Raw genomic sequence first — 13471 nt, forward strand, 5'->3', positions numbered from 1 at the left:
CAAGAATATTAAGTATTTTCTTGCAAGTATTTTTGCAGATAAGGCTAAGCCAAAGAATTTTGGTGTGTGATTTAAGTATAAGCATGGTAAAAGCCCAGGATCAGAGCCTGCTGTACGCTGATTTGACAAAATAAATTATAGTGCTATAGTACTATAGTATATATAGTGCTACAGTACTATAGTACTTTTAAGTACTTGTTCAAAGAAAGAGAATCAGAACAGGAATCCAAATTTTCCGTGTCCAAGGCTAAGCATTTTAAATTAAATTCCATGGAAGGAAATGCAATAGAAATTCAGGAGGACATCACAGAGTTCAGAAACCTGCCTTCTATAAACCGTGTCTGCTTATATTCACTGTTCTAGAGGGGGTTTGTCTTCTCCTTCTTAAAAGCTTAAGATTTCAAGATTTTAAGATTGGTTTTGCTTAACTGTGGACTGTGTTTGTGTGTGTAGAATAGCCGGCAGAGAGGTTTGTGCTACTGCAGAAAAAGAGGAGAAAAAAACTACCCCTGGTCTTTCATTTAAATCTAAGCTACAGTGTAAGACTTTCTGGTATCTATGTTGATGACACTCCTAAGCATCTCCAACAAGTCTCACCACTCTGGAAAGGGCAACCTCTGTTCCTAGGGAGCACAGCAGCTCCCTTCACCACCCAAACAGCAGAAAAAAGGTGGATCACATTTCCCCAGGCTCTTCTGCTGGATGGTATGCCATCCCCCATAAGTAAGGATCATATTGTGGCTCCCTGCAAAGACCACAGAGCATGACCCAAGTGACAGTGCAGGCAGGGAGGAGACAAAGACAGGTTATACTGGAAAACAGCGTGAGAGCAGGACAGACAACCAGATGGGAGGCTGAGGGAGGCATACCTTTTTATCGATAAAAACTATTCTTGTCCTCTTGATGAGAGTCAAATGGGACAATTACATAAGACTCAAGATGAGTAAGGTCATGTGACACTCACTTGAGGAAACAGCACTTCAGAGCAGGCCAGGAATATTTGGGAAGCTGGACTTTTTTTCTAGTGAAATCAATGAGTCCTCAGAGGTTCTTGTTTGATAGGAATACCTAGGAGTTAAATGAATTCCTTTCAAACCTATTTAAAACTAAACATGTATTTCTCTTGCACCCTTTTGATAATCCAAGGCACAATTTTTTGATGACTTGGGACAATGGACTAGAAATCCCTGTCTTGAAATTGCTGCCCAGTTGTGTGCCTCAGGGATTTTTTTATGGTCCCAAATTTGGTGACCTTTACGACACTTAGTCATATTTATGTTTGCTGTATATCAGCAGGTGGCTGTCAGATACAGGAAATGTATTTCACATGAATCTATGCATTGGACACTTGCATTATGGAATTGATATGTATGAAATCATGTCATGTGCAAAATCTTAGAAGCAGAGTCCTCAGGAGCACCCAGGTATTGGAGTTTGGGGTGTGGTCTGAAAAGAAATAAAAGTTAAGAGAAAGAAAAGCATGAGAAACTGAGCAATGAAATATTTATCATGTTTCCCAGAAAAAATGTTCTGCTAGAAAAAATGTTTGTTTTCTGTCAGGTCTCAACTTGGTGATGTGACAACTCTCCATATACTATCATTACGTCTCATTTCAATGTTAGCTTTGTTGTGCAAACATCTGTGAATACCCAGTCATTTTCATCTTTTAATACCTATCCATGCACATGTTTGCTCCTTACACACCTTTTCTAGGTTTATAGTACCATAATTATGTTTCAGAAATGACTGATTTGGTTTAGGAATTATATGTTGAATATACATCTTAGTTTAATCAAATAGGTTTGGAATTTGTTTTTCATGAGTTATTCAGACTTCTCTAAATGAGACTGAAATCTGTTTTTCTTGAAAAATCACTCTTATTTTCTCTCTCATTGCAAATGAAACAGCAGAACCAAAATACGGTGTTGTATACCAACACAGAATATCAATTAGGAACAACAAGAGTGTTATTCTTTTCCATGACAGAAGCAAAATTAGGCAAGAAATGTGAGGCTAATACCTCATGTTTTATTTTATAACATTTCTTTCCAGTTGTCTTGTACTAAAATTTATTTTTCCTGCTGAAAATTTTTTTCTTTGAGAAATATTTTTGTTAGCTCTCCTTTCCTTTCTTGCAAGAAAGCTTCTCCCCTCCCCCTCCCTTTTATTTTTCAGCCTAAGGAAAATGGCTGCAGCTGGAAGATGGTTCACAGTCTTCTGAAAATTTTCTCTGCAGTCTCTAAGTTTCAAGAGCTTATTTTAATTCCTGAATTAATTGTTTACTCCTTCCAAATGGCAAAAAAAAATCTGTTTTGGTCCAAGTTTCTAATTGATGCAGTCATTTTGCATACTTCAGTAAATCTGGGCACTAACATCTAGCTACAGATTTACTGTTTTGGATATTTGTGCCTTTTTTTTAATGACTCTTTTCCATTATGCTGATTTTTTCTAATTAGTTATCCCCACTTATTCTCATTTTCATCTAATTAAAATGTCATGCTAAAAATATAAGTGAAGATTCAATTTATTTTTCTTATAAATGAATGCATAATTAATGACAGATTGAAAAATAAACCCAACTCACAATGTGATATTACTAATTTTTGCTGCAGCTTACTCTTTCTCTGGTGATGTATAAACAAGCAGCCAAAAGACTTCCTTGGCTTCATAAGCAATCTCTGGCTGTATTTGATTAACAATTTCTGAGAAAAAATAGAGATATTATATTAAAAATTTACTATCATCTTTCTCCATTTGACAGGTGTTTACAACTTAGATGTTCTCAGGAATATATCTCTCTATTTTGATTATATCAACTTTTCAAATACGTGTTTCAGTGAGTGGAGGATTTTTGTGTTCTGACTCAAGGGAATGAATTCCATCACATTATGAAAATAAGGCTGAAGTCTTTTGTGGTAGATGTTGAAGAGGCGATGCTGAAGACCATAGATCTGTAGGTGCTAAATTCTACAGGTACCTGGCTCCGTGATCAGCCTCACCTTCACCTTCAAAGCTTAAGAAAACAAAAAGATGTGAAGGTTATGGTATCATCTGAACAAACCTCTAAGGTAAATATATTTCCATAATACCATTATAAAAATGAAAATTAAAGGTTAATTCAAATTTTCCTGGTTTGGGTCTGATAAGTGTTTTTTTTATTGGCTGGTTGGTTGCTTTCATATGTGTGTGTATATATATATGTATATATATATAAGTGCACATCTTAACATTGGTCTTGCATGCAGGCCTGTTCAGGAAATTTGAGTATGGTCTCGACTCCTCTGAAGCACTGTGATCTGGAAAGTACACCTAGGACACCACCACAGGTACTCATTACACATCTTGTGTGTAGCTTGCTCCTCAATCCATATTTTTATCTTGCTGGTAATTAATCTTCTTTTACTATTATGAACTGGAACTCTGGAAATGTTGGATTTACACTTGCCTTTGTGGCCACTTGTCCAGCCAGACTTCCACCCAGCCAGCCTCATGGAAAGAATGCTGCTTCATCTCGGAAACAAAAACTGTATATGGTAAAATCCCACCACATACATGAATCTGGTATTTCCTACCATTCGTTTTTGTTTGTTTCTTTGTTTGGTTGGGGGGTTGGTTCTACTGTGTGTGCCCTGTTCAGTAGATTGCTTCAACTAAAAAAAAAGAAGAGAGAAGCAAAGTGAATATATTATTATAAGCATCCTTCACCAACAGGATTAATCAGCACAATTTAGTCTGAATTGTCAGGATCTGCAGCACAGGTTACTCTTTTTGGTGAGGCAAGATCAGAAGGGAACACAGGAAGGCTTTTGCAGAGGGGAGAAAGGGATTAATAGACAACACGAGAATGATGTCTTCCAAAGAAGGAGAAATGTTAGGTCCAAGGATGTATGAAGGAGCCAGGATAGGATGATGCAGCACCTCCTGCTAGATCCACTACACGTACAGTATAATTTCCTCTCAGATGTCTGATGCTCTTACCACAACCTGTCTTGCTGCATTAGTGGTTGGGTCCACTCATGTGACCACAGGGTTTGTCTGATGACCTTTACTCACAGCAACACCAGTAGCAATTTATAAACCTTTTTATAGCCCTGTTAAGGGGTTTTACTGGAGGATACTGAAGCTGGAGAGATCATCTCTGCCAAATATTAAAGGCCTGTGATAAATAAAAAGTCTGTTCAAGACAATACCTGTGGACAGTAACAACAGAGATTAGTAAGAAACCTAAATATATCCACTGCTTTAAGTTTATTCAGTGAAATACATGAAGAATAATTTTAGCTATACTGTAGTCTTTTTTCCCTGAAATAGATCACCATCAAGGGGCACCCACAATTACTGGTGGAAGCATCAGGGCACGAAAAAAATGCCATGTGATAGGGAGGCTTGTACCAATATCCCATCTAAATGAAAACTCATTGTTCTTCCTCTTAGGACTGCTACCTTAAAATTAAGTGGGTGAACCCTTCCTCTCAGTGCTATTTTATGTGACTGAAAGACGGTGACATCCCCAGTTTACCTAAAGGTTTCTCACCTGCAAAACTCTATGTCAGTTCTGAATTAATTCCACTGGGAGTACTGCTGCTTTTTCCTCACTGGCTTTCCAGTTCCTCCCTCAGTGTATCCCATCAGGACTAATGAACTTCATGTTTTGATAGTTTGGGGGCTTAGGCCTGCCATTTCTTCTTGTAGTCACCTCAGCTAATCTAATTGATGCTTATCAGCTTTCCTGCATTTACCTTGAAGTAAAATCTGTAGCCCACGTGAAAACTACAGTATTCTCCCTTGATACTTGACAACAATTACATATCAGACCTGAAATTACCACCTATGTTATTCTACAGTCTTTTCCAGCACGTGATTCTGCTGCAATGTCTGTATGAGCACATCCTTACTGAGTACCTGGTAGGGTACTTGCTAACAGAGGGGTGAATAGTAGTGTTGATGTTACTAACAGTTCCTTAATCTTCCCCTTGCTTAAAATGCCGGCATCCATGGAGCAGTGCTATGACTCAACACCCAGCATAAACATCACTCAAGTCCAATTGCCATCGCATGTATCCTCCCCTCTCCCCCCCTCAGGACAGCACAACCAACTGGACTGGATTCCAAACTGGAAATACCAGCTCAGATATTTCTCAAAGGAGAACTCGTGTCCATAAAGTCTTACAGAAACTTCAGCAACTTGTTTGCACACACAGATAAGTGCAAAAATGCAGTAAGATCTATAAATTCTATTATAATATTTTTCAGTATGAATTTTTTATTATTAATAAAAAAGTATTGTTGACTCTTTAAAGATTAATTGGGTTATTGAAGTCCTTTTATTACCATAATGAGACAAGAGGCTGAAACTTCTAAAACTGAAGGAACTAAGTGGTCTAAGTAGATGTACTCTTGTTTTGTAATTTGCCATTTAGTATATAACACAAATTTCTTTCTATAAAATAGCTCAAAATTTGATATGTCAAGAATTATGTCATTAATTTATCTCAATTCTGTATTGTAAGTCTTTTGAAAAAGTGTGGTTTTGCATTTACACTAGTAATTAATATTTTCACGCCTGCCCAGATCAGTGTTAGTAGGATTTGCCTTTCTAGATGGCAGAGCAGGGGAACAGTTTTTCATGCACAAAAAAGTTCCACACAAACATAGAACCAGTAGTTCACTACCAAATAATCTGCCATGAGGATGTAAATATAAGGTAATTCTTAAAAAAAAAAAAGTTTAAACCTCTCTTTACCTTAGGTACTTTAAGAGAAATCACTCATAATACCAAAAAATTATGTGATCATTGAAAAATTCTGCTATTTACCAGAAAGTCTTATTAATAAATAGAGTAAATGGGAAAATTTTGAATCAAAGTGATACATTTCTTTTGAATTTACTATCAGAAGTTTGCAGCCAGTTTTGACTTGCTCCCATCCACGGTTTAAGGTACTTTAGGCACACAAAGCCCAACCGAAACTCACAGAATTACTTCAAAGAAAAGCAGCATTTGCAATTTTTCTCATGCAAACAAAACACTACAGAGATAACAAACCACGTGTTTGTTTGCTGAGTGTTCTTTTGCAACCATTGGTTATCTGAGAAAAAGCAGCTGAAGATTATAAAGTCCTAGAATTCCTAGAAGTAAGTGAGATGAAGGCAGCTGGACAGTTTCACTTTTGTTGGAGTGTAACTTGGACACCAATTTTATCACTGGAGGCATGGCCTCTGTGTTCCCTTTGGAGTTTACAGGATTGTGGAGGCTTAATAGGAGACCTTAGGACTTTATAATGCTGACCATCTCCATGCAAGACAAACCAGTACTAAAAGTACAGGTATCCAGGTGCTACATGGCCTGAAGACAGGCTGATCTGGCTGCTTCCAACACGCATGACCTGAAGGCTGCAGGCAGTTGTCCCAAGGCCAAAAGACAAAGGTGACAATGGCAGCATCAGCAGTATGTCACTGCTGCTTTTTGGTCAGCGCCTGGAGCCCTCCTCAGAATACCTCAGCCAGAGCCTAACCCTGACTGTGCATGTGCTGAGATGAGATCTATAGCGCTGCTGTCCCTTCTTTACCAGAAGGAACTGGGCTGGGAAAGGGAAGCTGACAGCAAGTGAAAAACAGAAAATTTGATAGCGCAACTATACAGTCCGGATTTTAGCACCTCAACTATTTGGAAATGTGTGTATGTGTCATGGGCAGCATGGATTTGGACATTTTCTGATTAGATTGATTCATCTTAAAGGTCTGCTGGTGCTCTCTAGATCCCACAAAGAGGACAGACCATTGCTCACAGTTGTTAATCTGGCAACTCCACATCAGGGTCACTACTGGGAAGACGGAAGGGAGACAAAGACTTCTCCATCTGAGTCACCCTTTTTGTCCAGCCCTCACCTTTCCCGATAAAAGCCCTGCAGCCACAATCACCTGGGTCACAAACCTTCACAATGTGGTCCTCCTTTGGCATACTCGCTCTTCTTGTAGTGACTGTCACCCTGAGTCCTGTGACTGCCGCGGCACCGAGTGAAAACCACGTCACTGAAGAAGATGCCTATCCCCCTCTGTGGGACCTGGCCCCTGAAAACCTCCTGGATTTCCCAGTAAAAGACAACAAAATTGTCATCAATGCTTGGAACTATCAAGAGCGCCTGGGAGTGTATAAGAGCTTGCTAAATGCTTCAGCCAAATATTTTGGTGCCTTTGGACCCCAAAACAGTGGAAATATTCTCTGGGGATTACCACTGCAGCATGGGTGGCAATTTCGTACAGGTATGGATTATTTCCTTATGGATTAGCGAAGTGTTTACCAGACCTGCTTAGAGGCCTCCTTTCCACAGTTTCTGCCTCACAAGCCCAGTATAGCCTCAGACTCCGTACAGCCTTTTAGCCTGTAAACTTTGACAGAGATATCAATTTGAAAAAGAAATGCTGAGTGAAGGAAACACCCTTACCTTGCTGTGCAATAGCTATTAAAATTCCTAATAGGAAGAGGTCAGAATCAAGATTTGTGGTGTAGATAGGCAATATTTCAGCTAACTGAAAATCTTCGAAAAGGCATTCCCAGTTGCTTCAGTTTATACAGACAGATTTCAGGGCATGCATTCTACAGTGCTGTTCTTAAATTGTTAACTAATAGGCTTTTATTTTTGTTAATGTTACAATCTTCTATAGGTGGTTTGAGTTTAATTTCTAAGACAGATATTTGAAAGTCCACGTTTCCCTCTGAGAACTTATTTCCATTTATTCTTCATGATCAGTTTAGAAGTAGCCTCCTTATTTTCTAAATATTTTTTTACAAAAAGTTTTTTCTGTTTGTTGGGGTTTTTGGGTCTTTTTTGTGCTTGTTTGTGGGTTTTGTTTGGTTACTTGATTTTGTTTTGTTTTAAATTATGTCCAGATTCTAAGGGTTTATCCCCTAAAAGCTGGTTGTTGTCTAGGGTAGTCATTCTCGTTTGCTTGTTGTCCCTGCCAGGGGAGCAGACGCAGAAACATATGTGGAAGGTTCTTTAAGGCTAAAGCTGCAATATCTTACCAGGGGCTTTATCAGAGAACGCATTCACTCACAGACTACTTCACATACAGCAGTCTGTAAAGTTTTCCATTCAAAGCCAGAGTTGACTTGCTTTGTTCTAACAACCAGAAAAGGGGGGAAGAAGGAAATAAGAGACAATGATGTTTTCAGGAACTTGTGCCTGGTCATAACGAGGTGTAAACAAATGCATCTGTCTGCCTGTTATTTTGGATGTAACCTGTAGTTACATGTGGTGGTGGTTTGGGTGACACTGTAGGTTTGAGAGAAGACAGAGGTCCTGCAGCTGGTGGTGAAGGAAGGCTGCCAGCATTTAGTCACACCGAATGGAAAACTTATCCCTAAGTCAAAATGAGGAAAACAAGATAGTAAGCAAAATACAAGAAGGAAACTAGCTGGAAAACAGATAACAAAAATAAGAATTTGGCTGGAGTTTGCCTTCTTTATGTATACAAAAAGAAGAGAAGATGAAGAGGATGGCTGGTACAGCAGGAGAACTGACCCTATGTGTGGCAGAGGCAAAGATGACTGTATACAGCAGCTACGGTTGGGTGAGGACCTGCTGGAAAGGAGGAGTTATGAAGTATGGCCTCATCCACAAAGTGAGGATGTGCCTTGTTGCAGTGACAATTTCCAAGCAAAGATGAGGAACACAGATTGTGAGGGGAAGATTTCCCCCTGGTTGCATAGACAGGTAAAGATGTAGTGTCACTGCTGAAGAGTCATAGGACTGGCACTTAGACAAAAGAGATATATTTTTGCATTTACATGACCAGAAGGTTAAAAAAATACTAAAAGGAGAAATATCACACAGCTGAAAAGAGTTTTACAGAAAAAAAATATGAGAAGTTGAAGAATAAATGGATAAGGGGCAAAGAACGACATGATTCTGCTACATACACTAGTGAGGTTAGCAAAGGGCTAAACCTAACCCAGATAGGCGGTGGGATGGATTAGTGAGGAATGACTGAAGCACTTGTATATCGACATAAGAAGCTTGGGCAAGCAAAAGCAGGATTTGCGTTCATGGTGCAAGACAACAGAACTTTGAAAATATTACAAAAATTATTGAATTAACAGTTCTGTCTGGTCTTGAAATTGTGTTACTGAGAGAATACTTTTATGGGTATGGTTCTGTATAAACCATAAAGAGCAAGTGAAGCTGTTAATAAGAGTGGTACAAAGATTTGCGATAATCCATTCAAGGATATAAAATGAAATCAGTTATTTGCCTAAATTTACAGCAGAGACAAGGATCTTGAGACAGCATGGCTGTTAGGAAAGAGATTGTGGAGGCAGAAACTGTCCTTTGGAAGGTGAAGCTAAACTGAGAGTTCTACCTACAGAAACTGAGGAAACAGGATAGTGTCTACCCCCACTTCACATACAGAAGTACAAATCCAGGAGCAAGAACTTTAAGAAAGATTCATGTGGTATTGTATATCTGAAAAGTAGGAAAGTTTATGCCTATATTTAAGAAGAAGTAAAAATGAGATGAGAACACAAATATATTTATTTGTCTTATACCCGCAGTAGACAAGATATTAGAATAACTACAGAGGGAAGAATATTTAATTACATGGAACAAGAGAGAAAAGGGATAAAGCACAGCTTATGTGAATCAAAGGTAGATTGTGTCAGGCTAACTTGATATCTTTCTTCATGATGTAACTGTTGTTTTATCAAAGTCCAGAAATGCATTTACTCCCTTTGTAAAAGCAAAGCTTAGAATGAAAATTTTTAATGTTACATTACAAGATAAGGGAACTGCAAATCTGGTGAAGGAACACTTGAAGGAGAATTTAGTGATAACTGTTGCTAAAAGAAGTCTAAAGCTAAGTGGAGAATGTGCTCAGAGTTCTTCATCAACAACATGAGAATAACTACATTTAGCATTCTCAGTAACAACCTTTCCACAAAAAATGGTGGAGAAATCTTGCTGATGAGGTTGCACATAATTGCTGAAAACACAGCTGGGAGGCACTGTCAATACAGATTAGCTTGGGTAGACCTGAAGACTGAAATAAAAATCATGTTAAGCACAGGAAATAGGAGAGAGCAGAACCAACAAAAATGTTGTGGAGACCTGTAAGTGCAGTTAAGGCTTCCAGCTCTAACTTCTACGTATCTTATAATTATCACTGATACTGCCTGGGAACCCTTCATTTTCCCAAAACACCCAGGCTAACAATACTTGATAAACCTCATGTACAATTTTTTGCAACATTTTGTCTTCTTTTACTTCTTAGCCTTTATCCTTCCCATTCATCCCCTTTGCGCACCAGTGATCTATTGCTGACTATTTTTTTGCAGTCTCTTTTGAAGTAAAATCTTGAAAAATGGAATCTTTCTTTAAATATTAAAAAAAGATGCTCATCATTTAAAAAAAAAAAAAGGGGTCGAACTGCAATCCTTATCACTGCAAGTTCATGGTCTCAGTGCTTGGCTACTGAAAGATACAGGTTTGAGTAGCTAGCATGCCCCAAAGCACAAGCTCTGCCCAGTCAGCTAGGGAGAATAATTAGGATAATTTGTATGCACATTGTTCATGATCGTCTCTTTTTCTTCAGTAAAAGGATCAGAAAATTTGGTTTGGTAATGAGGTTTAGGGCTAATCTGACAGAAATGACACTGTCATTATTCAGCTGACTTGTCGGAGAGCAAGTGCACTGCAGGGCAGAGTTTGAGCAATTTTTTTCTCAACTCATTGCACAAGGCCATGGTAATTGCATGTCATGCACTTAGAGCAGACTTCCTGACACTCTGCATGACAACACTTAATGTACATGCATGGTATTCTCTTAGGACTTAGGCTATTTCTTCATGCCACATGCTTAAAGTACAATATTTAAAGTAGAATATTCTGTCACGAATAATTGTGAAATGTCTTGCATGTTTTCTACATACAGCACAGATGCTTGCAAACCTTCCTAATTAGTTACAACAACGTTTGCATGCTTAGCTTCACAGTAAGGCCACATTTGTCTGCATGATTAAACTGGAAGTGATTCTGTATCACACGACCCAATTAGGTGAGACAATTGGTAGCACATTTAGTTTGTGCTGTTCTGCTCATTAGGCAGCTCTCCTGAACCAGCAGCCCTACATCTATTAGAAATGACGCCTCACCTATGCACGTGCTTATGTCTGTATGTGAATGTATATTTACATTTCTGTAAAAATAAGCTGATGTCCCAGTTTCAAACAGTTCCATAAATTCACAGAATGCATTTACTGTGAGGGATAATGCAAACTGTAAAACACAATCAAATTACTATGCACTGAGAAACTCAACTACTCTAGGAACAGTAGTTTATGAAGCAAAACAACAGTAATTGTTTTGCTTCTTTGACCAAAAGTCACGCATGCTTTACTCCTATATATTTTTTAAATCTCATTTGGATTTCTTGTGTGAAAGTTTGAAAAGTATTTGTTTTATTATTTCATTTGATTCATTCAGGTAGGTTAGTAGATCCTTCTGGTGTGACTTCCTGTGGCTATGAAAATGGAGAACACCTGTGTCAATCTGTAAGAAGCTGGTGGTCCTGTAAGTATATGCTATTACACTGTTCTTCTCCAAAATAAATTAGTGTCCTAGAAGGTCATTTCAAAATACTTCTTTCCCTTAGACTTCTCTATTACAATATAATTTCAATAATTCTCCATCACAAACTTGCATCAAGACACCTAAGTGTGAGCAAATGAAAGTTAATTGATTTTGAATACTTATTTGAGGAAGGAGGGAAAAAATTCAAATTTGCAGCCCTAAAAATGTTTACATTATAAAAATTTATGAAAAAATATGTGGTAAAGACCATGACAGGTATCTGTATTTGTAGATATTTGCAGTTTTCGATTACTCCAGAGCAGATTTGTTCAGTTTTGATGCTCACATTAAAACTCAAACTTTGTGAGAGAATGTCAAGCAGGAATCGTTGTGGTTCTTGTAACACCCTTGGTTCTTTTTCCGATAGCATATTTTCCCTCCATCACTTCTGTCCCTTGCTCCCTCAGCTTCCCTGATGTCCTGTTGTAAGTTCCCCTTTCCCCAGACCTGTCGGCAGGTTTCAGCAAGCAGCTCTGTCCCTTCCCTGCCACAGGAACTTTTTTCCTGCAGTGGCCCTTTGGATGAAACTTCAGGCTGTGAGTTAGTGGTTAAATGTGTATATCTTCAAGTGAACAAAGACATAAGCATAGATAAAGTTTAAAATGCAAATCTAGGGTAAAATCTGACTGTGATACTCATTCCAGCTTTGGTTTTCCATCTCTGTGTTTGGATAGCACTAGGTGCTCTGTGGGATGCTGTCCCTTGCAGTGACAAGTAACAAGGGTCACTGCACAGCCCTGTGCAAGCAGGGGACTTTCCTGGAATAGAAACCACCACCTTTACTTTCTCAGTGTTTAAATTCCTGCTCTTTATTTACTTCTAAATATTGCATGTTTGCTTGATATCCATTTTGTTGCCTCCAGAAAATGTATAAACTCATCCTTGATTTACCCTATTGCAGCAAAGTTTTTGAGATTTCATGGGAATGTCTTTTAGTGTTCTGAGGGTATGAATGCTTTTAGCTGGCCTTCAGAGCAGCCCTCTCCGGCACAAGTAGTCACATGAAACCAGGAATGAGTTTAAACCAAAACTCACATTTAATATATCCCGGGTGTTTGAAGTACTAACTGCTTAAGAACATCAGTCTTTTTTGACTAGAGTAATATTCAATATAGTCCTCTCCTGCATTGTTTTCTGCCCTCTAAGACACTCAAGCAGGTGCAAATATATAATATAGGCAAGCACACTTAAAAGATTATAAGCACTTTGTGAGATCAAGGTTTCAACACCTCTCATGAAAACTGTGAACAAGAAGAATGACCCAGTTTAGCAATGAGTCTCAGTGAGACACTCTTCTCATCACTTGAGAGCCTTTCTTTTCTCTTCTGACTGGCCATACATTTCCATCTGAATTCCCAACCAGGTCCACACTCAGGACATGTGTCACATGAGAAGAGGGGTTTCCTTGAACCCTTTATTTGTATTCAGTCAGCACCCCAAGGGAAGTTGAGACTCTTGTGCCTAACCAGCCCATCAGTGCCCCATTACAGGGACCCCACTGAACAACTCACTCTGTCAGAGTGTGTGTGGGATATGCCCAGCCACTGCCCTGGAGGGATGTCTGCTGAGATAAAAGATTTTGCAATCGCCCAGCAAGACTCCCTGGAAAGGTGACTACTTTTGGGTCATGGCAAGGAAAGGTAGATCCACAATCCTTTGGGAGACCCTATGCAGATCGTTCTGTAACCCATTGGTCTATCCCAGACCCTCTGTAATCCATTGGTCCCCTTGCTGATCCCCTGTATCCCTATAAAGGCAAGCTCCCTCGAGCCCCTCGAGAGAGAGCTCATCCCTGGCTTCCCTTCGCCGGAGGGGGCCAATAATAAAGCTAGCTTCAGGCGGAA

General features: G+C 38.9%; 1 protein-coding gene across 1 annotated transcript in view; it reads left to right on the plus strand.

Annotated features, from left to right (window-relative positions):
* Positions 1-6442: 6442 nt before the first annotated feature.
* Positions 6443-13471, plus strand: part of CUNH6orf58 (chromosome unknown C6orf58 homolog) — a 14258-nt gene continuing 7229 nt past the window's right edge. Inside the window, exons 1-2 of the mRNA XM_008637824.2 lie at positions 6443-7260; positions 11481-11567. Coding sequence (XP_008636046.1) covers positions 6939-7260; positions 11481-11567 — 409 coding nt within the window. The 5' untranslated portion in view covers positions 6443-6938. The remainder of the gene's footprint in view (positions 7261-11480; positions 11568-13471) is intronic.

Source organism: Corvus brachyrhynchos, unplaced genomic scaffold, assembly GCF_000691975.1.
Source record: "Corvus brachyrhynchos isolate BGI_N302 unplaced genomic scaffold, ASM69197v1 scaffold14, whole genome shotgun sequence".
Classification (NCBI taxonomy): domain Eukaryota; kingdom Metazoa; phylum Chordata; class Aves; order Passeriformes; family Corvidae; genus Corvus; species Corvus brachyrhynchos.